The 22,814-nt window shown below is 29.7% G+C and overlaps 2 protein-coding genes across 3 annotated transcripts; one reads left to right on the forward strand and one right to left on the reverse strand.

Moving 5' to 3' along the window:
• The first annotated feature begins 7,686 nt into the window (after nucleotides 1–7,686).
• Nucleotides 7,687–10,634, forward strand: LOC115725462 (nucleoid-associated protein At4g30620, chloroplastic). The gene is made up of 7 exons (XM_030654993.2): nucleotides 7,687–7,867; nucleotides 8,611–8,762; nucleotides 9,297–9,397; nucleotides 9,495–9,534; nucleotides 9,883–9,954; nucleotides 10,221–10,277; nucleotides 10,369–10,634. The coding sequence occupies exons 1-7, from the start codon at nucleotides 7,792–7,794 to the stop codon at nucleotides 10,447–10,449; spliced, it is 579 nt and encodes a 192-aa protein (XP_030510853.1). The 5' UTR covers nucleotides 7,687–7,791; the 3' UTR covers nucleotides 10,450–10,634.
• A 141-nt stretch (nucleotides 10,635–10,775) lies between these two features.
• On the reverse strand, nucleotides 10,776–21,606 carry LOC115725461 (serine carboxypeptidase 24). 2 transcript variants are annotated; one of them, XM_030654991.2, is made up of 9 exons: nucleotides 20,702–21,602; nucleotides 17,368–17,475; nucleotides 16,863–16,958; nucleotides 16,405–16,497; nucleotides 14,838–14,923; nucleotides 13,404–13,819; nucleotides 12,524–12,619; nucleotides 11,225–11,330; nucleotides 10,776–11,134 (listed from the first exon to the last, which is right to left on the reverse strand). In XM_030654991.2, the coding sequence occupies exons 1-9, from the start codon at nucleotides 20,988–20,990 to the stop codon at nucleotides 10,991–10,993; spliced, it is 1,434 nt and encodes a 477-aa protein (XP_030510851.1). In that variant the 5' UTR covers nucleotides 20,991–21,602; the 3' UTR covers nucleotides 10,776–10,990. The 2 variants fall into 2 exon arrangements, with proteins under 2 accessions (XP_030510851.1, XP_030510852.1); XM_030654992.2 differs by lacking the exon at nucleotides 17,368–17,475 and having other exon boundaries at nucleotides 20,702–21,606.
• Between the last annotated feature and the right edge of the window lie 1,208 nt (nucleotides 21,607–22,814).

A 22,814-nucleotide genomic window follows, 5' to 3' on the forward strand; every position in this document is an offset into this window, starting at 1 on the left:
TCAACGAGAAGAAAAAATAATAAAATTATTGGGCTAGAAGACAGTATGGGTGTTTGAAAAAATGAGAAGACTATTGTTCAGAATATTGTGGGAGAATATTTTACCTCACTTTTCACTGTGTCGACTATTGATGAGGCGATTTTTGAAGAAGTTTTGGGGGGGTTTCAACCCAAAGTTACTTTAGAAATGAATGTGGACTTGATGAATTAGTTTAGGGAGGAAGAAGTGATTAAAGTTGTGAAAGACATAAATCTATCTAAAGCTGCTGGAGCATATGGTTTACTAGGTTCCTTTTATCAATAATTTTGGACTACTCTCTTAGTGAAAACGTGACTCGTGTGTGCTTGAATATACTTAAAAATGTGACTAGATGGTTTACTAGGTTCCTTTTATCAATAATTTTAGACTACTCTTAGTGAAAATGTGACTCGTGTGTGCTCGAATATACTTAACAATGTGGCAGATGTTAGTTACCTTAATGATACCATTATTGCTTTGATACCCAAGGTAGATAACCCAACGACAATTATTATATTTAGACTGATTAGTTTGTGTAATGTAATATATAAGGTGGTCTCCAGGAAAATCAACTGTGTGAATCATTGGGAAAGATAATATCAGATTCATAAAGTGTTTTTTGTCAAAGGTCGATTAATACATGATAATGCACTTGTGGGGTTTGAGGGTTTACACTGCATGCGCAAAGATAAATTTAGAAATGGTTCTAAGGCGACTCTCAAATTAGACATGGCTAAGGTATATGATTGGGTCGAATGATGATTCATTAAATCTATGATGATTAAGATGGGATATAATAAATTGTGGGTGGATAAATTAATGACATGTATTACAACTGGAGTTTCTCTTTTCTGATTAATGGGGAAATTTAGGGTCATGTGATTTCCCAGCATGGGTTAAGGCAAGGGGATTAACTCTCTCCTTTTCTGTTTCTCTTTTGTGCGGAGTCCTTCTCTAATTTGATTCAACAAGTTGAGGGGAATGAAAGACTAAATGGATTATTGTTTGACCAAAATAGAGTAAGAGTGTCATTTTTGTTTTTTCCTAACAATAGCCTTGTATTTTTTGAGGCTACTCAACAACAAAATTGATGTTTTTGAGATATTTTGGCAAACTACTCAGTAGCTTCAGGATAGTTGGTTAATTTCCACAAATTGGAGTTGTGTTTCGAAAAGAAAGTGTCGATGAATATTAGAAGGAGATTGGCTTTAATGATAGGGGTCATGGTGGTAGATAACTATGGAATTGGACTTTCATCCTTTGTTGGTCGAACTAAAAAAGAACTATTTGAGACGATTAAAAATCAAGTTTGGAAAAAGGTAAACGGATGGTGAGGCTCAATATTTTCTATGGCTGGTAAGAGTACTTATCAAGGTGATTTCACAAGTTATTTCGGTATATAAAAAATGTGTTTTTTTCGACTTACAAAAAGTACTCTTAAAATTTTACATTGAATGGGAGCAAGAATTCGGTGGGGGTCGACAGAGAGAAATAAGAAAACACATCGGTACAAATGGTCATTTTTATGCAAAACAAGGAAAAAGGTAGATTGGGGTTTCGTGACTTGGGGTTACAAAATCAAGCTCTTTTAGCGAAGTAAATATGGAGATGCATCTGTAATCCAAATACACTATGTAGCAGGCTTCTAGCAACTAGCTATTTTCCAAGTGGTGATGTGTTGAATGCTAAATGTGAGTCAAAGCTGTCTTTTATTTGGAGAAGTTTGGTTTGGAACAAGGAAATTATTAAAAGGGGTAATGGGTGGATAATTGGTACATGTGAAGATGTAAGGGTATTGGAAGATCCATTGTTACCAAGGCCTTTCACCTTTAAAATTTATAATAAGTATGTAATCTCGGATAAAATGAGGGGTGTTGATTTGAAAAATATGGATGACTCTTGGAACACAGGATTCATTGGAGCTTTATTACGCCACGTGTGTGCTTTTACAAACTTAATCTTTTACTAACTTTATTAATTTATGAAAAGTGTGGTGTAATCAAAGTAAACACATAACATATATAAAAGATAGACCACTGATAAGTACGGGGATTCCCTATATTAAAACTTTTATAATCTATTCCAAAATTAATTTTACAAAATAAGATTACATTTCAAAATACTACCAAAAGGGTATGTGACAGTCAGTAGTCCCGTGATTCGTAACGGGAAATACCGGGTAAGCTGTGCAATTCCACATCGCCTGGGGAAGGTCTAGTGGGATGATTCTGAGACTGTGTAGGTATGGGACTACACAATTGAGGAGGGCTTAAATGGATTGATTGGTACTACCTATATCAACAAGGTGCATCTTATTTTTCAGTAGCTCATCACGAAAGAACTCCACAGTTAAGCGTGCTTAACCTGGAGTAATTTCAGGATGGGTGACCTCCTGGAAAGTTTTCCTAGGAAGCCTGCGAGTGAGGACAAAGCACGCTGGTAACACTCGTGTTGATCTGTAGGGCTAGTCGTCAGTCCATGAAGCAGCCAGAGTGACACACTCGTGTATAAGAGCCATCATTCCGTGGGTGTAAGGACCCAATAGAGGCTTGAAGAGGGGGCGTTACAGGGTAGATCCTGTCCACTGGAGCCGTGGCACCATGGTTGATATGTTCATTACTGGAAAATCTCAAACTCACGGTTGCTCAGCTTTACCCTTCCCTTTACCTGCATCACGAAACACCCGTAAGTCATAGAGACTCAGCAAGAAAAGCTAATAAATCACATACAATGATAAAGTTCAAGCAATTACATCTTGATATAACATACATACTTATCATTCAACATATATATTCAACAATGCATGATCAATTAAACATTCACAAAACGAGACAATGCAGGTGCCTTATAAAGCACCCTTACCACTCATTATCTACGAGCTGCGTATGTCAATATTGTTGCAAGGTAAAGTGCAAGATAAGTAAGAAACCTATTTGTGGTTTCAAACGAGTAACTACTCATAACGGTGATGGCCGTTTCTAATCCCTCGATCATAATCGAGGCACACAAATAAATATTAATAACTCGATCATAATCGAGGCACTAACGATTATAATCGTTTCTTGTCTAACCATTTAAAGATGCATAAAGCTTTTCTTACCTCAATCCAATATCAGGCATGCGGGTCGACCTGAGTGAATACAGAGCTTGACGATTCTGGGTCCTATGTCACGACAACAAAATTTGTTTAATACCTTAAATCAAAACTCCAAGAACTAACCCTAATTCCCGTAACCAGACAAACCCTAACTTCTAATAGCTTCAAAATAGGCTAGACAATTCTCAAATACCCTAAACCAGGTCCTGAAAACACCCCAAACAAAAATCAGATTTGAGGAGAAAACCCTAGAATCTACCCTGCAGACCAACCGGTCGATCGGTTCTGTAATACCAGAACCAACCGGTCGACCGATTCTGGCAGGCAAGAAATTCTATGTTTCCCTCTTCCAAAATCAAGCCAAAACCACCTTAAATTCATCCAACTGCTCCAGATTAATATAATACCACAAATTCAATATATTTAAAGCATCAATTCTTAATAATTCATCCAAATACCAATTTCACCATGTTGATACCAAAATTAGGTTCTTTAGTCAAAATTTCCCATTCTAAACCAAATAGCCACGAATTCACATCAATTGAAACCTAAAAAATCTTAAAATTGAAACCAAAACAAACTCTGAACCTAGTCTAAATACACAGCGATGAAAACCCTAATAAAAACTAGCCTAAAACTTGAAAAAAAAAATCCATAAATAACATAGTAAGGAGCTTACCTCAAGAATTGGACAGCAACTAGGGTAAATTTTCTAGCAAAATTTGAGCTGAATTGTGAAGGAAAAATCTGATCCCCTTCTATGGTTGAAAGAGAGGAGGAAAAAAGCTAAATTATTTTTCTCTTAATTTTTGATCATTATCCTTTTTTTTTTTTAATTCTTTCTAGCATAAACTTAAATAACAATCAGCGAAAACTCAAATAAAACAAAGGCACGCATAATGACTAATTTACCCCTCTCTCAAAAACTAAGCTAAACATACCCTAGGAGAATTTTGGTAATTTCTAACTAATTCGACAAACCAACAACTTAAAATTCTAAACTAGTCCGGTATACTTCCAATTCGTTTCATCTTTTTTTGTCATGACATTTCTGACCACTCCGTCGAGTTTCTGCGGTCGCCGAGCCTGAAAACATTTTATTTCAAAAATAGTATCCACAATACCCACATCATCTAAATAAATCTCCGTAATTAATAAATTACACTTTAATTAATCACATATTAAATTTACACTAATTATCACACAATTAGTTTAGGTAAGATCATAATCTCACCCCAGTATCAACATAATCACATATTTAATAAAATATATCCAATTAAATATTATAATATTTTTCGAAATATTACAAAAAAAAAGTCCCTCCAAATCAAACATTTTTTTGGAAGGTTTGCCGCTCTTGGTTTCCGATAAATTTGACTCTATCTCAACGTGGAAGGGCCATCAATCCATCTTGCAGGAGTTGTTCCAGTTGTAAAGATGTAACTAATTTTTACGGGTTGTGGAGCTGTCTAGTGAGTATGGAGGTGTGAAAACGTTGTAGCTTATGGGAGGATATTAAAAAATTTTGGGTGCCTAATACGATATTTTTTTGGAAAAATTACTAACAATTTGGACAAAGGACAATTTTCAGTTCTTGAATAGTATAAACCATTGTGGGTGTAAACCCAAGGCAGGAGACATCTAGAATGGTGTAGTAAATTCTTGAAAGACTATCTCGACAGCAATATTAAAGGGAAAGACAACAATCAACTTCAAACTGAAGAAAATTAGTAGCCACTTGTACAAGGAATGCATACTTTTAATATTGATGCAGGTGCATGGGCAAAGCATCAAAGGTATGTAGGGGCATAGCTGTGCGTGATCACAGAGGTATTGTGAGTATTGCATCATCTCAAGTAAGAACTGGTTGACCCTCACCATTGGCAGCAAAACTCGAAGCCATTAGAGACAGTCTGCAGACTAGAATACAACGAAGGTTGGAGAGATTCAAGGTGGAAACTGATTGTTCGGTGGCTGTACAACTATTATTGAAGGAGGATGAAGGCTGCTATGATACAAATAATCTTGTTCAGAAGGTCCGACAGCTGTTGCGACAAAAAGTGTTACTTGTCTAATGTATATTCGCAAAAATGCTAATCAAGTGGCCCATTGTTTAGTCAATTATGCATTGTTTATCAATGCTAGTACTTTGTGGATTAGAGTTGAACTTCTTGTACTCGTCATTTACTGAGGCATGACTTGCTATTTTCTTGTAATGATGTTTAGTTGAATGCATGCATTCCATTAGAAAAATATATATTCTTCGTAATTAATTTTTGTCAAATATTTACCATGATAATTATACATATGCATTATTTTAAATAAATTGTGATTAAGATAAAATGATAATTATTTTAGATGTCGGTAAAATATAAAAGATGGGAAATCCCAATTAATAATCTTTTTTCTTAAACTTTTGAATTTAGGTCAGGAATCATAGCTCATTGTTGTCGTGATTTAGGCCTCATATGGGCTTGTGAATGCATATCATGGAACATACAAAAAACTCCAAAATCTAACTTGAGCATGTTTTGTTAATAGAATTTAATGACTACACTTATCAAATAATAAATTTTATAATTAAAAATTAGGAGCTTGAAATTATATTAACATATTCTTAGAAAATATTCTTCTATATGAATTAAGGATGCAAATATAACCCCTAGAAGTGTAACCCTAGATCATGTAGACATATCCATAACGAAACCGATTTTACAAGGCGAAGGGCTGTAAGATCAGTCGTCCATGGGCGAACAATGACTGGTTTTCGATTAAATTGGGGAACTCCTTATTCCAAAGCTAAGTCTTGAGTCACTACATTATTAAATTTCACAATAGTGAATCCCCCATTCATTCTAACAATCTGCTGAATCCCAAGTTTTCCCCATTTGCGTTTGATAAATCCCTCAAAGATAGTAAATGGAGGTTTTGCTTCTAGGACCATACACACTACAACAACACTCCAGATCGCAGCTTGGTCCTTAACCTCCTCCAAATCAACCTGTGCTATTTTTTTCCTATTTTTCTGGATCGGTTCAGTGTAGGTTAGTTTAGGTTCAGAGAACGAAAGCTTACCTTCAGTGAATTTCTTCTACTTTTATTGGGAATTTGAGAGCAAATCCTCCATGCCAACCTCATCCACTGAGTTCGCTTTCTCCTCGAGAGCCTCCTCAGTATCTGAAGGTAGACTTTGAACTGCCTCTATAATGTCTTCAGATTGCAACGCCTTCTCTACCAAATCAACACCATTCAAGTCAGCCAATTCCATTGAATCATTCACATTGTCTTGGATTGAAGGGGGATTCACGCTATTCAGTTTGATAGCAGGCTTTCGTATCATTCTCTTCTTTTTCGCCATGGAAAAGAAGAGCTGAAAACGAACACTTTAATAATTATGTGATTTTTTAATAATAACTAATTTATTAGTTTTTTATGTTTATAATTTAGAATTATTTTACTTGAAAATACAAACTATTTATCTTATATAAAAGATATACTTAATTTATTAAAAAATTATACAAAAATATTTTTTATATCTATAAAAAAATTATATAATTGTAAATATATTTATAAAAGAAAGAAAAAATAAACACTCAACTCAACCCTTCTCGCCTTAAAGAAAAAGAACTGGGCTATTCCGTGTGCCTAATTATAGTAGTAGCCCAAACAATAATTAGTTGTGATGTAGTAAAATTATCATATTGCTTAACAATCTAAGAAAAAAGTCACTCTAATTGCAAATAATACATTATATGTATTTGTTTTTGAAATTATCTCATATACTATTTTTTTTAATTTTTTTTTTCAAATTTACAGTTTGAGTTTTTAAAGTGGTTGCTTCTATACAATTTTTTTTTGGTAAGGAAAGAATTCACTAAATTTCAAACCAAATAAATAAATTCCTCAAAAATAAAATACTAATCATTAAATCTTGAGTAAATACTATTTTGGACCCTGTGTTTTGCAAAAGTTACAGATTGGACCCTGTATTTTGTTAAATGACAAAATGGACCCTGTATTTTCTAAAATAGTAAAAATAGGACCCTGAGCTTAATTTTTGACAACTTTTTTTTTAATACAACCAACTTGAAGACAATGCTTAATACGAACAGATACAAAAAATGTAAACAGTTTTGTCATAGCACTTTTAGATCGGATTATAATTAAACTTTATTTTGACAAAAAATCAATTCAGGGTCCTATTTGTACTATTTTAGAAAATACAGGGTCCATTTTGTCATTTAACAAAACACAAGGTCCAATCGGTAACTTTTGTAAAACAGAGGGTCCAAATTGGTATTTACCCTTAAATCTTCTCACTTAATTAATAAAAATAGAATTATTTATTTCTCCAATGGAAAAAAAATTCAAAAAGTAGATATAGAGTTTAAAGACTTTTTTATTTTTATTTACCTAATTCTTATGAGAAAAAAAATATATAGTGTCGTGGTATATGATATCCACGTGTCCAAAAATCATTGGTTTATAGTCCAAAAAGTAGATGAATTACTACTAATCGTCGTAATTGATTTCTTTTTTTATTATCCAAATCAATAAATAAATAATTTATAAAATAAAATAAAAAATATCCTAATTTTTATGTTTATTTTTAGAAGGACGAGAAAAAATAAGAAAAGAAAGCCTCTCTCTCTCTCTTCTCAATCCGAACTCTGAAAATGGCTTCGACGATTCCCCTATCAAACCCACCAGTCACTGAGTGGAGAAGAAATGGCTCCATTTCAATGTCACTGTGTAAGAACTCTTTCCCTCTTTAATTTCCGTTTGCCTAATTTGAAAAGGTTGAAAAAGGATGGGTCTTTTTGATTTCTTTTCATCTCCATATGATATGAACTTTTTCTCCATGTTTATGCTATTGATGAAGTAATTGACTTATTGGGTTTTTATCTTTGTTATTTAGCTTTTAGAATTCGGCCTTTTCAAGTTTCATTTTTTTTTGTGTGTTAGTTTGTTTGAGTAGGTTTTAGTTTTAGGGTCATGTATGTGTGGAAAACCTTTGCTTTGAAGGTAAACTATTGTTGGGATTGAAAATTTATATCACTCCCTGAAATGGGATTTTGAACTTAATTGAAGTATTTTTTATTACTGTTTCAATGTCAATCCATAAGGAAAAACCATAATTGAAGCAAATTATGCCATGCTTACTTGTTAGAAGATATTTCACTTCACTATATCTATGCACATTTTGTTCATACCTAAACTCATTTTATTTACTATGCATTCATAAGTCTACTTTTCAGGGTTTTTTTTTAGTATTTTCTGGGAATGAGAAATTTATTTGAGAATATTGTTGTGTCAAGGAAATAGTGAGAGAAATATCATATTGCAAAGGCCATTATTTACTAATTTTCAATGTTTTTTTAATTAGAACTTGGAATATGCTTTAGCTGTTTGACTACTAGGTCTGTGGAAGTGGAATATATAAGTTGTATGCCAACTTTTTTGTTTGAATTGTTCTTCTCGTTCTTGCTTTTCAGGTAATGTAAATTCAACTGCAAATGTAGTTGGTAAGCAGATTTCTTGGTCTGGATATCGAAGTTTTAAGCAAAACCGTAGGTCTCTTTGTGTTTATGGTCTATTTGGAGGAAAGAAGGACAATAATGATAAGGGTGAAGAAGCCCCTGCAAAGGTTAACATAGTTAATCTCAATTTATCTACTATTTTAAAGTAGCTTCTTATATTGTATCAAGATGGAAGAATTGTGATTTTGGCATGCTTTGAGCTTTTTCATGAAAAAACTAACAACCATTTTTGATATAGTCGACTAAGTTATTTTCTCTGTGCAAACGCATTACTTATTTATATATTCACTTGTAGTTTACCTTTTTGATACATGAACATTTGTAACCAGCCAATGAGTGTGGTTTATATTGGCTTCTTGAGAAGTGGTCTATGAGCTTGCTACAAATTTTTTAATTTAATTTTCTGTACACATGAAAATCAATGCAATATAGTAGCCACATTTTAAGCATTTATATGCGGACGAATAAATATTTTTTGACTGCATGTCTTTAGGGTATTATGCATCATTTGTAGGATGAGATTGGGCGAACACCCACCATGTTTATCGCTATAATTGTCCATGTTTAAAGAATTGTTGGTTCTTGCACCCCTCGAAACTGTTAAATGAGACTAACACTAAGTTTATGCTAATCTACTTTAGGCAGGAATTTTTGGAAACATGCAGAATCTTTATGAGACTGTGAAGAAGGCACAAATGGTTGTCCAAGTTGAAGCAGTACGAGTGCAGAAAGAACTTGCTGCGTATGGCATTAACAAATTCATTGCAATCTTGCTCTCTAGCTTTTTTACATGCCTAGCTATATTGCTAAGTTTTCCCATTTTTCTTCTTGTGTTGCAGAGCAGAGTTTGATGGTTACTGTGAAGGCGAACTAATAAAGGTATTGCTCTCTTACTTTTATTCTAGTTGTTTTTGGTACTAGAAATGTCATCTTCTTACCACCTTATACTGCAATCTGATATTATTTAATAAATGGTTGTGTCATTTTCAATTTGTATGGTAAAATCAAAGATTTAGAACTGTGGTATTGAAATTTGGGCATTAAGGAATTGAAGAGCCTGATTTTTCCTCCAGTGCAAAATCATGACTTTCACTCTCTCTACTGTCGGGGGTTATCATAATGCTGCAGAAGCATACTATTTTATAAGTTTTCATCAGACATTTATGTGCATTTTTCCTTATTTTAAAGTTTTAAGAAAGTTTTTAACTGATTGCTGATGCCATTTAGGTAACACTATCTGGGAACCAGCAACCTGTGCGCACAGAGATCACTGAAGCTGCAATGGAGTTAGGACCAGAAGTGAGTGTTCTCAGTATACTTGACCTTGTTGTTTTGCTTTAATCAAGATGAAATTGCATGTCATTGTGTTTAATGTATGTATTGGCACTTGTATTAGTCATTGAAGTCATTTTCATAAGCAATATGTTCTTATCATCATATGGGCATGTTAATAGTGACTCAAAATCACCACCTCACCACTAGCTTGACACACTGACCTGTTCTTATCATTATACGACGTTGATATTTTTAAGGAAGTATTTTATTTAATCATCTTTGTAATGCAGAAACTTTCTCTTCTAGTCACCGAGGCATACAAAGATGCACACCAGAAAAGTGTCTTGGTAAGATTTCTTTAGTGTCACTACGAGAGAATTTTCACAGCATTTTTATTTTCAGGTACGAAAATATTCACTTATTTCTTTTATTCTTTAGGCTATGAAGGAGAGAATGAGTGATCTTGCGCAGAGTTTAGGAATGCCTCAAGGCCTCAATGTAAATGATGCGCTGAAGTAATTATTTCCCCTCTTTTACTTGTCTAATATTAAATGTCAATTTTGTACTCAAACCAGACATAAGTGCTAACTCTGTAAGGGCGATAAGTTAAGCATTGTTTAATTTACTCTTTGAACAGGAGAGGTTTTTGAACTTATATATCTCTGGTCTCAATACTAATAAATGAATGTTGCATATTTGTTTCACTACTTTGAACCACTTAGAAAGAACACACTATAGTGGATGTGAACAGGGAAAATGTGTCAATGTCTTCATCCTCTCCTGGTTGTTCATTTTGACTGATTAGATTTTTATTTATTTTTGTGATTTAATAAGTGAATCATAGATTTATTTGGTGATTGGAAAATGTCTTGCATTGAATAATTTTTAGTTTAAATTTCTATCTTGCATTCCCAATTTACCAGAATATACAAGACAGAATCAAATTACATGAGAATATCATTACTGAACTTGAATGAATGGTCCCTATATCTAACTTGCTTCATTTTTATGGTCATCTCTTTCAAACCTATGAACCCTTCTTGTTGAAACTCTTCCACTGTCAAGATTTAGGCAATTCTTTCCCAGCCAAAAACGATTTGAAGAGAACGAAAGCTCGTTTCGGTTGAAAGAGTGGAACCTCATGGCCAGCTCCTCTGACTGTTGCAAAAGTTAGTCCCTTGTAAACCTCTGTCCATCCTCCAACCTATGAAGTTAGCATAATAAATATTTAGCTTCACAATTTTTTAGAAATAACAATATCTCATAATATGTTTGTGTATAATATTTTGAGTACCTGTCCTCCTGTATACCATGGATACCACCTAGTTTTTGTGGTGAGGTTAAGATGACTGAGAGAGAACCTAGTGGCAGTGACTGGAACCACTGAATCTGTGTCTCCACTGTAGAGAAACAGAAGCAATTATACTTTGAATTTCAAGAATTCTTAATAGTTTCAGCAAAAAATAAGAGGATCCCATTTTGCAGATTTGATCATTCTTCTTATGACTATGGAATATGTTGCAATAAGGCAGATTTGGTCCAAGGTCCTTTGTAGAGTTTCTTTGTTTTTGTTATACTAGTTTTTGCAGCAATAATTCTCTAGTTAAATCCTTACCAAAGAATGCACTGGTTTTAGGAACTTTTTTGGTGCATCTTTTTCCATTTTGGTATGTAGAAATTATAATTATTATTTGGGGTAAATAGCGGCATAAACCAATGTTTGAAGTTTGTAAGCGGTATAAACTCAATGTTTGTAAGACTGTATTTTTTTTTTCCAGTTTCGTTAGGTAGACTCTGTTTTGAATTTATTAAAAGAACATTTGAAAGTAATTGATACTATATATTTCTATCTAGACCTAATAATCTAGAATTTGGACTTTATATGTGTCTTATTTAAAATAATAACAGAATCTGTACGGATAAAATTAGAAAAAAATTATAGTTTTACAAATATTAAGTATTTATGCTGCTAAAAATAAATATTGGATTTATGCCGCTTACAAACATAAAACTTTGAGTAGTTACGCCGCTATTTACCCTATTATTTTTTATAATATGATGATGTTCATTTAGTTATTTGAGAGATTTTTGTAAATTTTTACATCCTTTTTAAGAATTTTGTGGGTTATTTTTTCTTTATTTTTTTTTTCCATGAATTGTGAGAAGTTGAAACTACTAAAGTCTAGTCAAACACTCAAAAGGGAAAGGGATAAAAAAGAAAAATTCACATCATTTATGAGATTAGAAATTTGAGACTTGATAGACTCAAAAGTAGATTTTTGAGCCAAATTGACTACATTAATGTCTTTCCCTTGGCATTTCCTTTCTTTTTAGTTTTTTTCTGTCATGTTGGACTGAAGATATTCATTGATCCCTTAGTCAATGAATCAGCTTTTTTCTTCTTTTTTGGACCTTAAGTTCTAAGAGCTGCCTAGAAAAGTGATCAAAACCATTTATGCCTTGCAACTTTGACTAAATGAACAATTTTATTTTTCAGATAATGGTGTCTGAAAATCCATAATGTTATTGTACTGTCTAATTAATTAGTTTTTTATTTTTAGCAACTTGATTTGAGACTCAGAAATTATTTTACCTGAAAACCCATATCCTTAGGCCAGCTGCAATCAAGTACTTGTACGTGGGCAAAACTGAATTTTCAGAATCTTTCCAATTCTTGATCAGAACATCACTGTTAAATATCAAAATTTCATCTAAAAATTTAATAAAATAATTTATAAAATCAATCAATTACTCCAACCCAACTCAAATCAATCAAAAACTTCATTGTATATTAGCTTTCTCACACTCAATATTTTGAACTTAATTTTTCTTTAAAATAAACAATAGAATTACTTTTAAATTTTATTTTAAAATAAACAATAAAATTACTTTTAAATTTTATTTTAAAATAAACAATAGAATTACTTATTTATTTTACAATAATAAATAACATCTATTAAAAGGATTAATTAGTATTTTTGCCTTCTGAATTTTGACATGTACCACATTATGCCTTCTGAACTTTGTAGACCGTTAAAAATCCCTCCTAAATTATTGAAATTGTTGAATTTAAGGACTTTTGTCTAATTTTAATAAGAAAAGTCTACCATGGAGGAAAGTTCAGGGAGCATGATTTAACACATCTCATTAAATCCAACAATCACAATAGTTTAGGGAGATTTTTAACTGACAAAAAAATTCAGAAAGATAATTTGATACATGTCAATGTTCAGGTGAAAAATCTTAATTAGCTTATTAAAAATAAACTTGATGGATAATATTATAATATAAAAATTTGTTAATAAAGTAAAATTTTGATAATGTATTAGAGAAGAGAAGTCATACTAATCACTTAAAAATTTGCTCATCAAATAAATTGTTTTCTAAAAGCTTTTTTCTTAAGAAAAACAAAAACCATATTATTATTTATTCACATTTTATATAAAATAAAGATATGATATAATAATGATCACCTGCAAGCAGTCCATTTATAGGGAATTCGAGTAGTGTTAGCATGCATGGCTCGTTGAACATCCTTCCTATTGTAATACTTTTCGGCATAGCCTTCTGTGCATGGATCGTACCCCGAAAACCTCCGCCGAAGAAGACTGTTTTTCAGCCTTAAATAATGTTTATTATTATTATTATTAGAAGAAGAAGAATAGTTGGCGCAAGTGGGTGTGTATATGTTGTACTGGTCGATGTCGCCGAACTCGTGGTTCATGGCGTAGTAAACGACGTCGTCGCATGCGTTTGAGGCCGTATCGGAGCTGAAATTGCAGTGGTGGAGAATGGAGTTGTATGTTTTATCTGATATCATGGCGTGACTCCACCAATATGTAACTGTTCCAATGCTATCGTAGTAATTGTCTGTAACTGCATTTCCTACCTAAGTTTTAAATTATTCAAAAGAATTGTTAACAATAATAAATTGAATTTCTTAATACACAAGATTATAGTAAGGAGATTATTTTTGTTTCTATAAGAATATATTTTTTTTTCTTTTTAGTATATGTGGAGAAAATTAATCCAAAATTTTCTATATAATGACATATTATAATTATAGTATCCATCCCATCAGATTTTAAAAAATGTAAGGTATTGAAAATAAGGTTCATATAAGCAATTGCAGGTGTGCTAATTTTTAATTTTTTTATGGGTACTAAATACTATTTGAACCTTGTGTTTTGTAAAAGTTATTAATTGGACGTTTTGTTATACTTAAATGACAAAATGGACCTGTATTTTTTAAAATTGTACATGTAGGATAGTGAATTAATTTTCTGTCAAAATAAAATTTAATAATAATCCGATCTAGAGATGTGATGACAAAACTGGTTATATTTTCTGTATCTGTTCGTATTAGAAATTATCTTAAAGTTAGTTATATTTAAAAATAAAATTGTTAAAAATTGAGCTTAAAGTCCTATTTTTACCATTTTAAAAAATATAGAATATATCTATTTTATCATTTAACAAAACAGAATGTTTAAAATAATATTCATCTTTTTTTTTTATATGCACGCAGTTGATAATTTTGGGTTCTAATTTTGACATAGTTAAAAAAAGTAGAATGTGTAATATTATATTGTAATCATGTACATTAAAATATAAAAAAAATTAAATTATAATTTGTTTATATACTGAAAACAGAAACGTTTCTACCAATGAATACAAAAATGATGGTTAATTTTAAAATTTTCCAATATATACCATTTATATACTATAATACAAATTTTTTACTTTTAGTAGCATTAATAAAATTTATTACTAAAAAGCACCCGATTAAAAGTGTTATAATCTATTAATTAGGTTGTGTAGTGATGATTTGTAGAAATTAATATTGAAAAGCCTTTTCAAAAATAGAAATAATTGAAAAGTGAAAGAAAAAAGAAAAAGACACTTACGATGAAGCCTTTAAGATTAATGATGGAGTTAGAGTGTGCTTTATTGTAATCGACGATCATCTTTGCCAACTGCGGAACATAATGCCCTGCATGCATGTGTACACATTTTTATAATAATTAATTAATTATTAAGTGAATAATAATAATTTTGATGAGTATAATATATATAATGGATACACACACATATATATACTAGAAGAAAGTTACGTGCAAGGCACGTATATTTAGTTTTATGTTATGTGTTCTATAATTTAATTAAGAAAAATTCAATAAATAATCATATAATATAAAATGATATAAAAACTAATTTTAATTAGTGTGTGGGGTTATTTGAAAATCAATAGTGAAAAGTCAAATTTAAAATTTAGAAAGAGAAGAGGAGAATGGAGATTAGCTTGAAATATATTTAAAAAATAATAATGCTACACACTTACTATGGATACTTAACTCGAGCCGGTAATTATAAAATTATAAAGAATAAGGGTAGCAGGCATATAACTGGACATATGAAAGAAAGAATATAAAAAACAAGAAATATGATAGCTTCCAAATAATATTATAACAAAGCAATGCTCTCCAAATTTATCTTAATATCATTCTTCTCTTGAAGCCTCTCTCATCAATCTCATAGCACTCCATGATAGATTCAACAAAATATATGTGTTTATGTATATTTGGATTCAACAAAATATATGTGTTTATGTATATTTATTTTGAGCAAATCAGTAAACATATATTTTCAACAAATTAACCCGATAAACTCAAGATCCACATATATATATAGCTAAGTATTCAAATACAATTGTAAAATCTAAACTTAAAACAAAATCAAATGGACAATTCATGCTCAACTAATAAAGCTATATATATACTGTTATGATTACATCAACCCAAATATTCTTACTTGCTATAACCGAATTATAAAAATTAAAAAGTATAATTTGAGATATATAGACTAAAATCATCCAAATAAACAAATAAATTAGTTACACATAGAATTATAAATGATACTTTTTTAGAGTGTGTTTGAAGTTTATGTGAAATTTTTTAGATCTCTTCACTACTATTTTATATCTCTATTTTTTTTTTTTGTATAAATATATATGTATATAGAAAATTTATATTAAAAAAATGAAAAATATACGTACATATATTTTATTGTTGTTAATTAAATTCAAAATAGTATAGTAATAGAGAAAATTTAGAAATTAGATTTTTATTATAAATTTTTATTTATTTAAAATAATTAACTTTAATAAAAAAAATTAGAAAAAATGAGAACGTACAAAATTAGGTATATATATTTTATTGGTTTTAATTAAATTCAAAATAGAATAGTAAATTTATGGTTTAAATAATATCACAAGAGAACAATATATAATATTGTATATATATAAATAATATCAGTTCAAATATCAAATATCAGTTTAAATTTTTATTTTATTATTTTATTATATATAAATAATATTTTATTATTTTATTAAATATAAATAAAAAGTCACACCATTAATTTCTCATAAACTAAGAATTTAGTTATATAGGCACACTTTATATAGAATAGATATACCTGCATAACTCTCTCCAGCAATATAGAATTCTCTATATTTATATTCTGGAAATCTTGACATCCATCTAAGTAAGAAAACTAGAGCATCCTCAGCTGCATAAATGTCACAAAATTTGTCCCTACAGTTAGTTGATAAATTGACAAAAAGAAATAAGTAGTTTCTATATATAACCACTAATTATTATATTAAAATAAAAAAAAGTACTAGTTTCTAGAATTAATCCACACAGTCCATTCAGGTTGTCAAATTAATGGTAGTACTAGCTGCTATAGTAATGCTTGAGCATCACTACTTACTTACTTGATATTGTTATGGCTGATTTAGTTTAAATGAATATTATTAAGTTAGAGAAATACTAAAAGATACTTGTGATATGATTATTATTATTATTTGTGTAATTAATACATAATTTAATAAGTAGTGCCAATGGCAATTATATTAAGTTATTAATTATTACCTGTTCTTTTGTCACCGGAGTTTTCAAGGTCAGAGCTTGTATTTGTATAGGAGAATCCAACACCGGCAGGTGATTCAAGAAATAGAAGATTTGCTTCTACAATAATAAAAATATATATTATTATTTAATTAATTTAAACTATATATATATTTAAACAATAAGGATATATAAATTAATTATTAGTACATCTTTGACATCATAACTAAAAAAATGTTTTTTGTTTTAAAAGTAGAAAATTGTTTTTTGAAAACAATTTGGCTTGTTTGACTTTGTTTTTTGAAAATATTTTTCAGAAAACAAAATTACAAAAAACAAGAATTTTAAAAATAACAAAATGTTGTTTTCTGTTTTAAAAACCAATTCACTTTTGGTCAATATTGTTTTTAAAAAACACTAATCAAACATGACTTGTTTTTAAAAACTCCAAAAACTATTTTTTGTTCTCATTTCTAAATCAATTTTTTGAAAACAGAAAACAATACTATACATGCTCTTAATTACGTACCTCTATTCCAAGAATATTTATTAAGATAAAGAGATGAAGTAGTTTTGTTAATACGAAATGGTCCAATCTCTTCTGATGCTCCATATCCTATTGAGGAGCATCCTGGTCCTGCATACTCCCATAATTAATTAACCAATAATTAATTATAACATTAATGTATAAAATAAATAAATTAAATTTATATATAGATTACTTCTCTATTAAATAAAAACTAATTTTAATAGTACCTGGTATCCCAAAACAATAAAATAATTTAATTTACAATTTTACTTTTGCCACAAAAAAGGTTGTTTATTTTCTTAAATATTCAAAAATTAAAAGATTTGTTATTACTAAAAATGAATATCCTATAAAAAATAGAACTAATTATAACTTATCAATATACCAAAAACAGGAAAATAAAATCAAATCCTGCTCCAGGTTTCTCTTCCAAAAAATCTTGCAATCCTAGCTACTAGATAAGTTCTAAAAATATAAATTATTACTATTCAAAATTAAATTTAGGTATTCATCTACAACCAAAATAGTTGTAAAGTTAATTAAATTTTAAAAAATATACACGCGAATTACTTAAAACAAAATCCAAAAACATGGTAAAAAAGTCTACCCTAGCTATATATTTTTTAAAATATAGATGTAACTAAATCCAAAGGTAGTTGGTAAATGAGTTTTGTATGCGTAATAAAAGATCATGAATAAACCAACAACTAAACCCATTAAATAAAAAGAAATGCTAAAAGACACCAGTAGTGTTAAGTATCTTCCTACGTGTCAACATCGCTATTGGTCTAATTAAGTATCGGGTCCCATATAGTTTAATATAATAGCTTTTAGGGAATATCGCTAGTCAATCGCAAGACGACACGTCTTAAGTGCTAAGCACCACTGGTGCCTAATAGGAATGCTCTTAAATAAAATGTTTATTTTGTTTTGGAAATGTCAACAATGTTATGGTATAAATAATGTAACTAAAAGTGTTCCATCACTACCTTTTCCACTTTATAAAATTATAGATTATAGATGTACTTACTTTGATTTGTTAATCGGTGTGATTATGACATCAATTAATTAATCTATAAATGCGTCTCCAAAAAGGACTATATCTTCTTTTGGTTAAAGTACCAAAATTTAGTTTAGTTATATTTTTATCACTCTAACATTAATTCATTTATTATTACTTTAGTTAAAAAAGAAAATTATTGATGTTATAGTCAATATTAGAAATAAAATTAAAATAGATCAATATTAATTAGTAATTAAGAATGAGCACTCTTATATATCTATACATCAATATGCAAATTATAGATAAAAAAAACTGCAAATTAATTAGCTCAAGTGAACTAAACATTAATTGTTTTACATTTTGCTCTCCTTAACTTATTGAACAATATTTGGTTATACATAGAGAAACACAAAGTAATTTTCTTCCGAAAATATATTAATAATATATATAGAACAATATAATATTATAATGATTTAGAGAAAAAAAAAATTGTGAAATTATAAAGTAAAATAAAAAAGTGTGACTTTATTGAGTTATTTGAAAAATTGCTGCTAGAATGAAATTAGCAAAAATGGTTCTCTAAAATAGTTTCTAAAATTTTCTAGACTAATTTTTTTTCCTAAGGAAAACTTTGGAGAATTGGAGTTGTTTCATATCGATCGAGACCACATATATATATATATCTATATTTATATAAATAATAATGATACTTTAAGACTAGTGATGGGTTGAATCATATATTTAATAACCATTTCCAAAAACAAAAATTTCTGATTTTTTTTTTTTTGTTTTGTTTTAATTTGGGAGAAAATTCAACATCATAATAATTTTAATTTATAGGACCATCCATCACTTATTCTGAACACGCGTGCTACAAAAGCCGAAAACACCAAATAGTAAAAGATTGAGAGTTGAGACACAGAAGTTTCACTTTTTTCTTTTGTTCTTCTTGTTGAGATATTAGTTGAAAAGTTGGTTCAATTCTTACATGGTAGCATTTGTAATTATGAACAAGACAAAACCAACAACAAAAAAAAAAAAAGTATTTTGAAGCCAAAATTGGATTTTGGAATTTTCTTTCAAACATGGGAATAAAAGTCTGTAGTGGAAGGAATGAAAATCCTGTAGTAATATATATAGATATATATACAGTAGAACCTCTATTCAAGAATACTCTATTCAAGAATAACTTCTAATTTGTTATAAAAAAAATGAAGTCCCAATTTAGGCCAGTTATAAATAAGAATAACCTCTATATTGTAATTAGTTATACATTTTTCAAGTCCCGTATTAATAAAATATACCTCTATATAAGAATACTTAGATCTTAAATAAATATATACATATATTTTATAAATTTACTTATGTAAAATTAATAATTTTATTTCAAATTATAGTACATGTATAAATATTATATGTACTCGAAAATAATTTTAATATAATATAGTATTAAGAATTGTTTATTGGTATTTTTGTTACATTGATATTTTTTGATATACTCTCAATTAGAATATTATTTTCTTAGTCCCAAGTGTATTCTTGAATAGAGGTTCTACTGTATATATATATTTGCATAAAGATTTTTTTTTTTTTTTACTAAAGCCTCTATATACATTTATAGTTGCACAAATTGGGATACCCCAAACCAAACCCTCCCAACATGAGTTAGCACATGAGCTAGCTTCAAGTAGTTGTACTTAAAAGAACTATTAAGTAACTATGTATATATATATTATATGTATATATTTGATGTCATTGCTTGAAATTTAATCTTATGAGGATTAGAATTATTGACCCAAATTAAAAAAAAAAAAATACCAGTAAAGACTTCCCTATGGCCACATGGTTTGAGGGTTTTATTTATTACTATTTGATTTAATATTTCATATGAAGTAGTCTGACTCTGACCTAACTAGCTACCACATATACCAGCTGAAAATTAATGAATATGGTGTGTATATCTTGGCGCATTTTAGCTTGGATAGAGCTTCAGTGCTAAAATGCGCATCTGTAAACATGTACAATACAAGACAAGGATTTGAGAAGATAGAATGGCTTCATAATTAATTCCATATATAGTTGTTCTATCAGATATTACCACGTGTGGAAGAGAATCAACACGTGCGACATAATTCGATATATATCACAGTACAAGGTCAGTTTAATTCTTAAGTTATAAACAGTACTAAATTATATAATTTAGTGATTAATTTTGCTAATCATTATATTTATGGATTAAAAAAACAAACTTGGGTTTTGCTTCTTTTAAATAATTAATTATATCTATACATAATATGTATGCAAATATATATAAATATATATAGTACTGACCTCCATTGAGCCAAAGAACAAGAGGTTTTCGATGAGGAGAGGAAGCAGCTTGAGTAAGCCAATAGAAGAGAGCTCTACCACTTTTTTGGTTGACTGTAACATACCCAGAAAACTGAGAAAATTCCACTTTGGGTTGACCAGGAAGACCACCCCAGATTCCATCCAATTCTCTTTCATTATTATTATTATTATTATTACTTGCTAATACTAATTTATTATAAGAACTAAAACACAGTTCTGCTACTAGTAATAATGCTATAACATTTCTAACAACAGCAACTACTACCATATTCTCTAATAATTTTTGTTTTCTTTTTCTTTATTATTATATTTAAAGAGATGAGATGAGAGAAAAGTGGTAGTGTGTGTATTGATTGAGGGTCTAGTACTTATATATATGTATAAGTAGGCAAAGAAGTTAGTTATATAATAATTATGTGATGTGATGAGATAAGAATTAATAAATATATGAAAATGAAAATGGATTAATTAATATATGTATAGAGAAAGGATTGCTGCATTAGTACACAACTACTACAAGTTGTGGCAGCTGTGGTGGTAGTTGCTAGAGAGAGCTATTTTTTTGTGTATATATATATATATGTATATATACTCTCTCTTTCCTAATTTAGAGAGAGAGAAAGGTACAGCTGGTTCTAGCTATAGTACACTATAGAGAAAAGAGCAGAGAGAGAGAGAGAGATGGAATATATGGTGAACCCAGAAGAAGTGCAGCTATATATAAACAAATAAATAATGAATGCATCTCACACATACATATGCACACACATAGTACAGAAAAGTTTTATTAATTGTAGCTACCTAGTTCTACATGTATGTACACAATTTAAACTTGAAATGTTGATATATGATAAAATTTATTAGGTTTGTAATGTTATTCACAATTTTTTTTTTACAAATTTTGAAAATGCTTTTGTTTTTTAATTATTTGAAGGGTTGGGGTTGTTAGGGTCTGGAGTTCGGGATGGGGCCGAGGGTCGAGGTCTGGGCTGGAGACTGGGGCCATGGTATTCGAGGTTCGAGCCAAGGGCCGAGGTTTAGGCTGTGACTTTCATTTCTGAGGTCTTTTTCTCTGGTGATGTCAACTGTGACTACTTTTTAGTAGGACAGATTTTAGGTATAGACAAGATAAACTCGTGTCGGCTCATATATTCTAGGGGCCTAAAGAAAAAAATAAAAGGTTTTTTTAGACTTTTATTTAAATAAAAATAAGTCTATTGTAAACAATATATATTTATTATTGATTAGTGAATGGGACATTAGCCAACGTAACTTTGAGTTTTATTATACTCTTTTTCAATATTTTTTTTTATATAATTCCGAAAGTGAAGGCTTCAAAATTTAAATTGTCTTAGCTAGGCCTATATTGTCTCAAGGCCCGACCCTCTTTTTTAGTGGTAATGGCTGCTTTGACAATTTTTCTATTGATAATTATTATTTTTTATATTTTGTTGGACTCTCATTTTTTATATAGAAAACTGCTATATTTTGTGACATTATTTTTTTTACCATATTTTTGTAAGTTTCTCATATGATTTTTTTTTTTTTTTTGAACTGTTATTTATTTATTTATTTATTTTTTTTGTGACAACTTGGGTTTCTAAGGCTCTACTCGGTGGATGTGTTTTAGTTATGTTGCTCTATTTCATGAGCAACAATAGATTGTACGGTTCATACACTCACAACCTCTGTTACTAGTTCTTTTGATAAATTAGTTTCGTTAGCATGTTATGTTCATGTGTAACATTTGATTTTGTTTGATAATGACATGTATCTTTCCTAAGAAAAAAATGTAACCACGGTTGATATTTTGAGTACAATATATATATATATATATTATTAGTTAACCTACTTATACAGTTTATTAATAATATCCCCTTCAAAAAAAAAAATACAGTTTATTAATATGGGTCCCATGTTTAGTTAAAGAAAAGAAAAAGTAAGGAAGGAAATTTATAACAATGTGTTTCAATATAATAATTTTTATATGAGCTAGCTATAGTTTCTTCTAGATAGCTGTACAAATCTAACAAACTTAAAGTTATAATGATGGTGATATAAACTATTTTTGTGGTTAATTAATATGACCCTT

This window comes from Cannabis sativa, chromosome 6 (genome assembly GCF_029168945.1).
Source record: "Cannabis sativa cultivar Pink pepper isolate KNU-18-1 chromosome 6, ASM2916894v1, whole genome shotgun sequence".
NCBI classification, from domain to species: Eukaryota; Viridiplantae; Streptophyta; class Magnoliopsida; order Rosales; family Cannabaceae; genus Cannabis; species Cannabis sativa.

What these genes read in the sequence shown, in the direction of transcription:
- LOC115725462 (XM_030654993.2), top strand. Translation starts at nt 7,792, where the DNA reads ATGGCTTCGACGATTCCCCTATCAAACCCACCAGTCACTGAGTGGAGA. An exon ending in CTCCATTTCAATGTCACTGT is followed by an intron (nt 7,868 to 8,610) that starts GTAAGAACTCTT and finishes CTTGCTTTTCAG; the next exon opens with GTAATGTAAATTCAACTGCA. An exon ending in CACACCAGAAAAGTGTCTTG is followed by an intron (nt 10,278 to 10,368) that starts GTAAGATTTCTT and finishes TTTATTCTTTAG; the next exon opens with GCTATGAAGGAGAGAATGAG.
- LOC115725461 (XM_030654991.2), bottom strand. Translation starts at nt 20,990, where the DNA reads ATGGTAGTAGTTGCTGTTGTTAGAAATGTTATAGCATTATTACTAGTA. An exon ending in TAAATATTCTTGGAATAGAG is followed by an intron (nt 16,959 to 17,367) that starts GTACGTAATTAA and finishes TTATTATTGTAG; the next exon opens with AAGCAAATCTTCTATTTCTT. An exon ending in CTAAGGATATGGGTTTTCAG is followed by an intron (nt 11,331 to 12,523) that starts GTAAAATAATTT and finishes GTTTCTCTACAG; the next exon opens with TGGAGACACAGATTCAGTGG.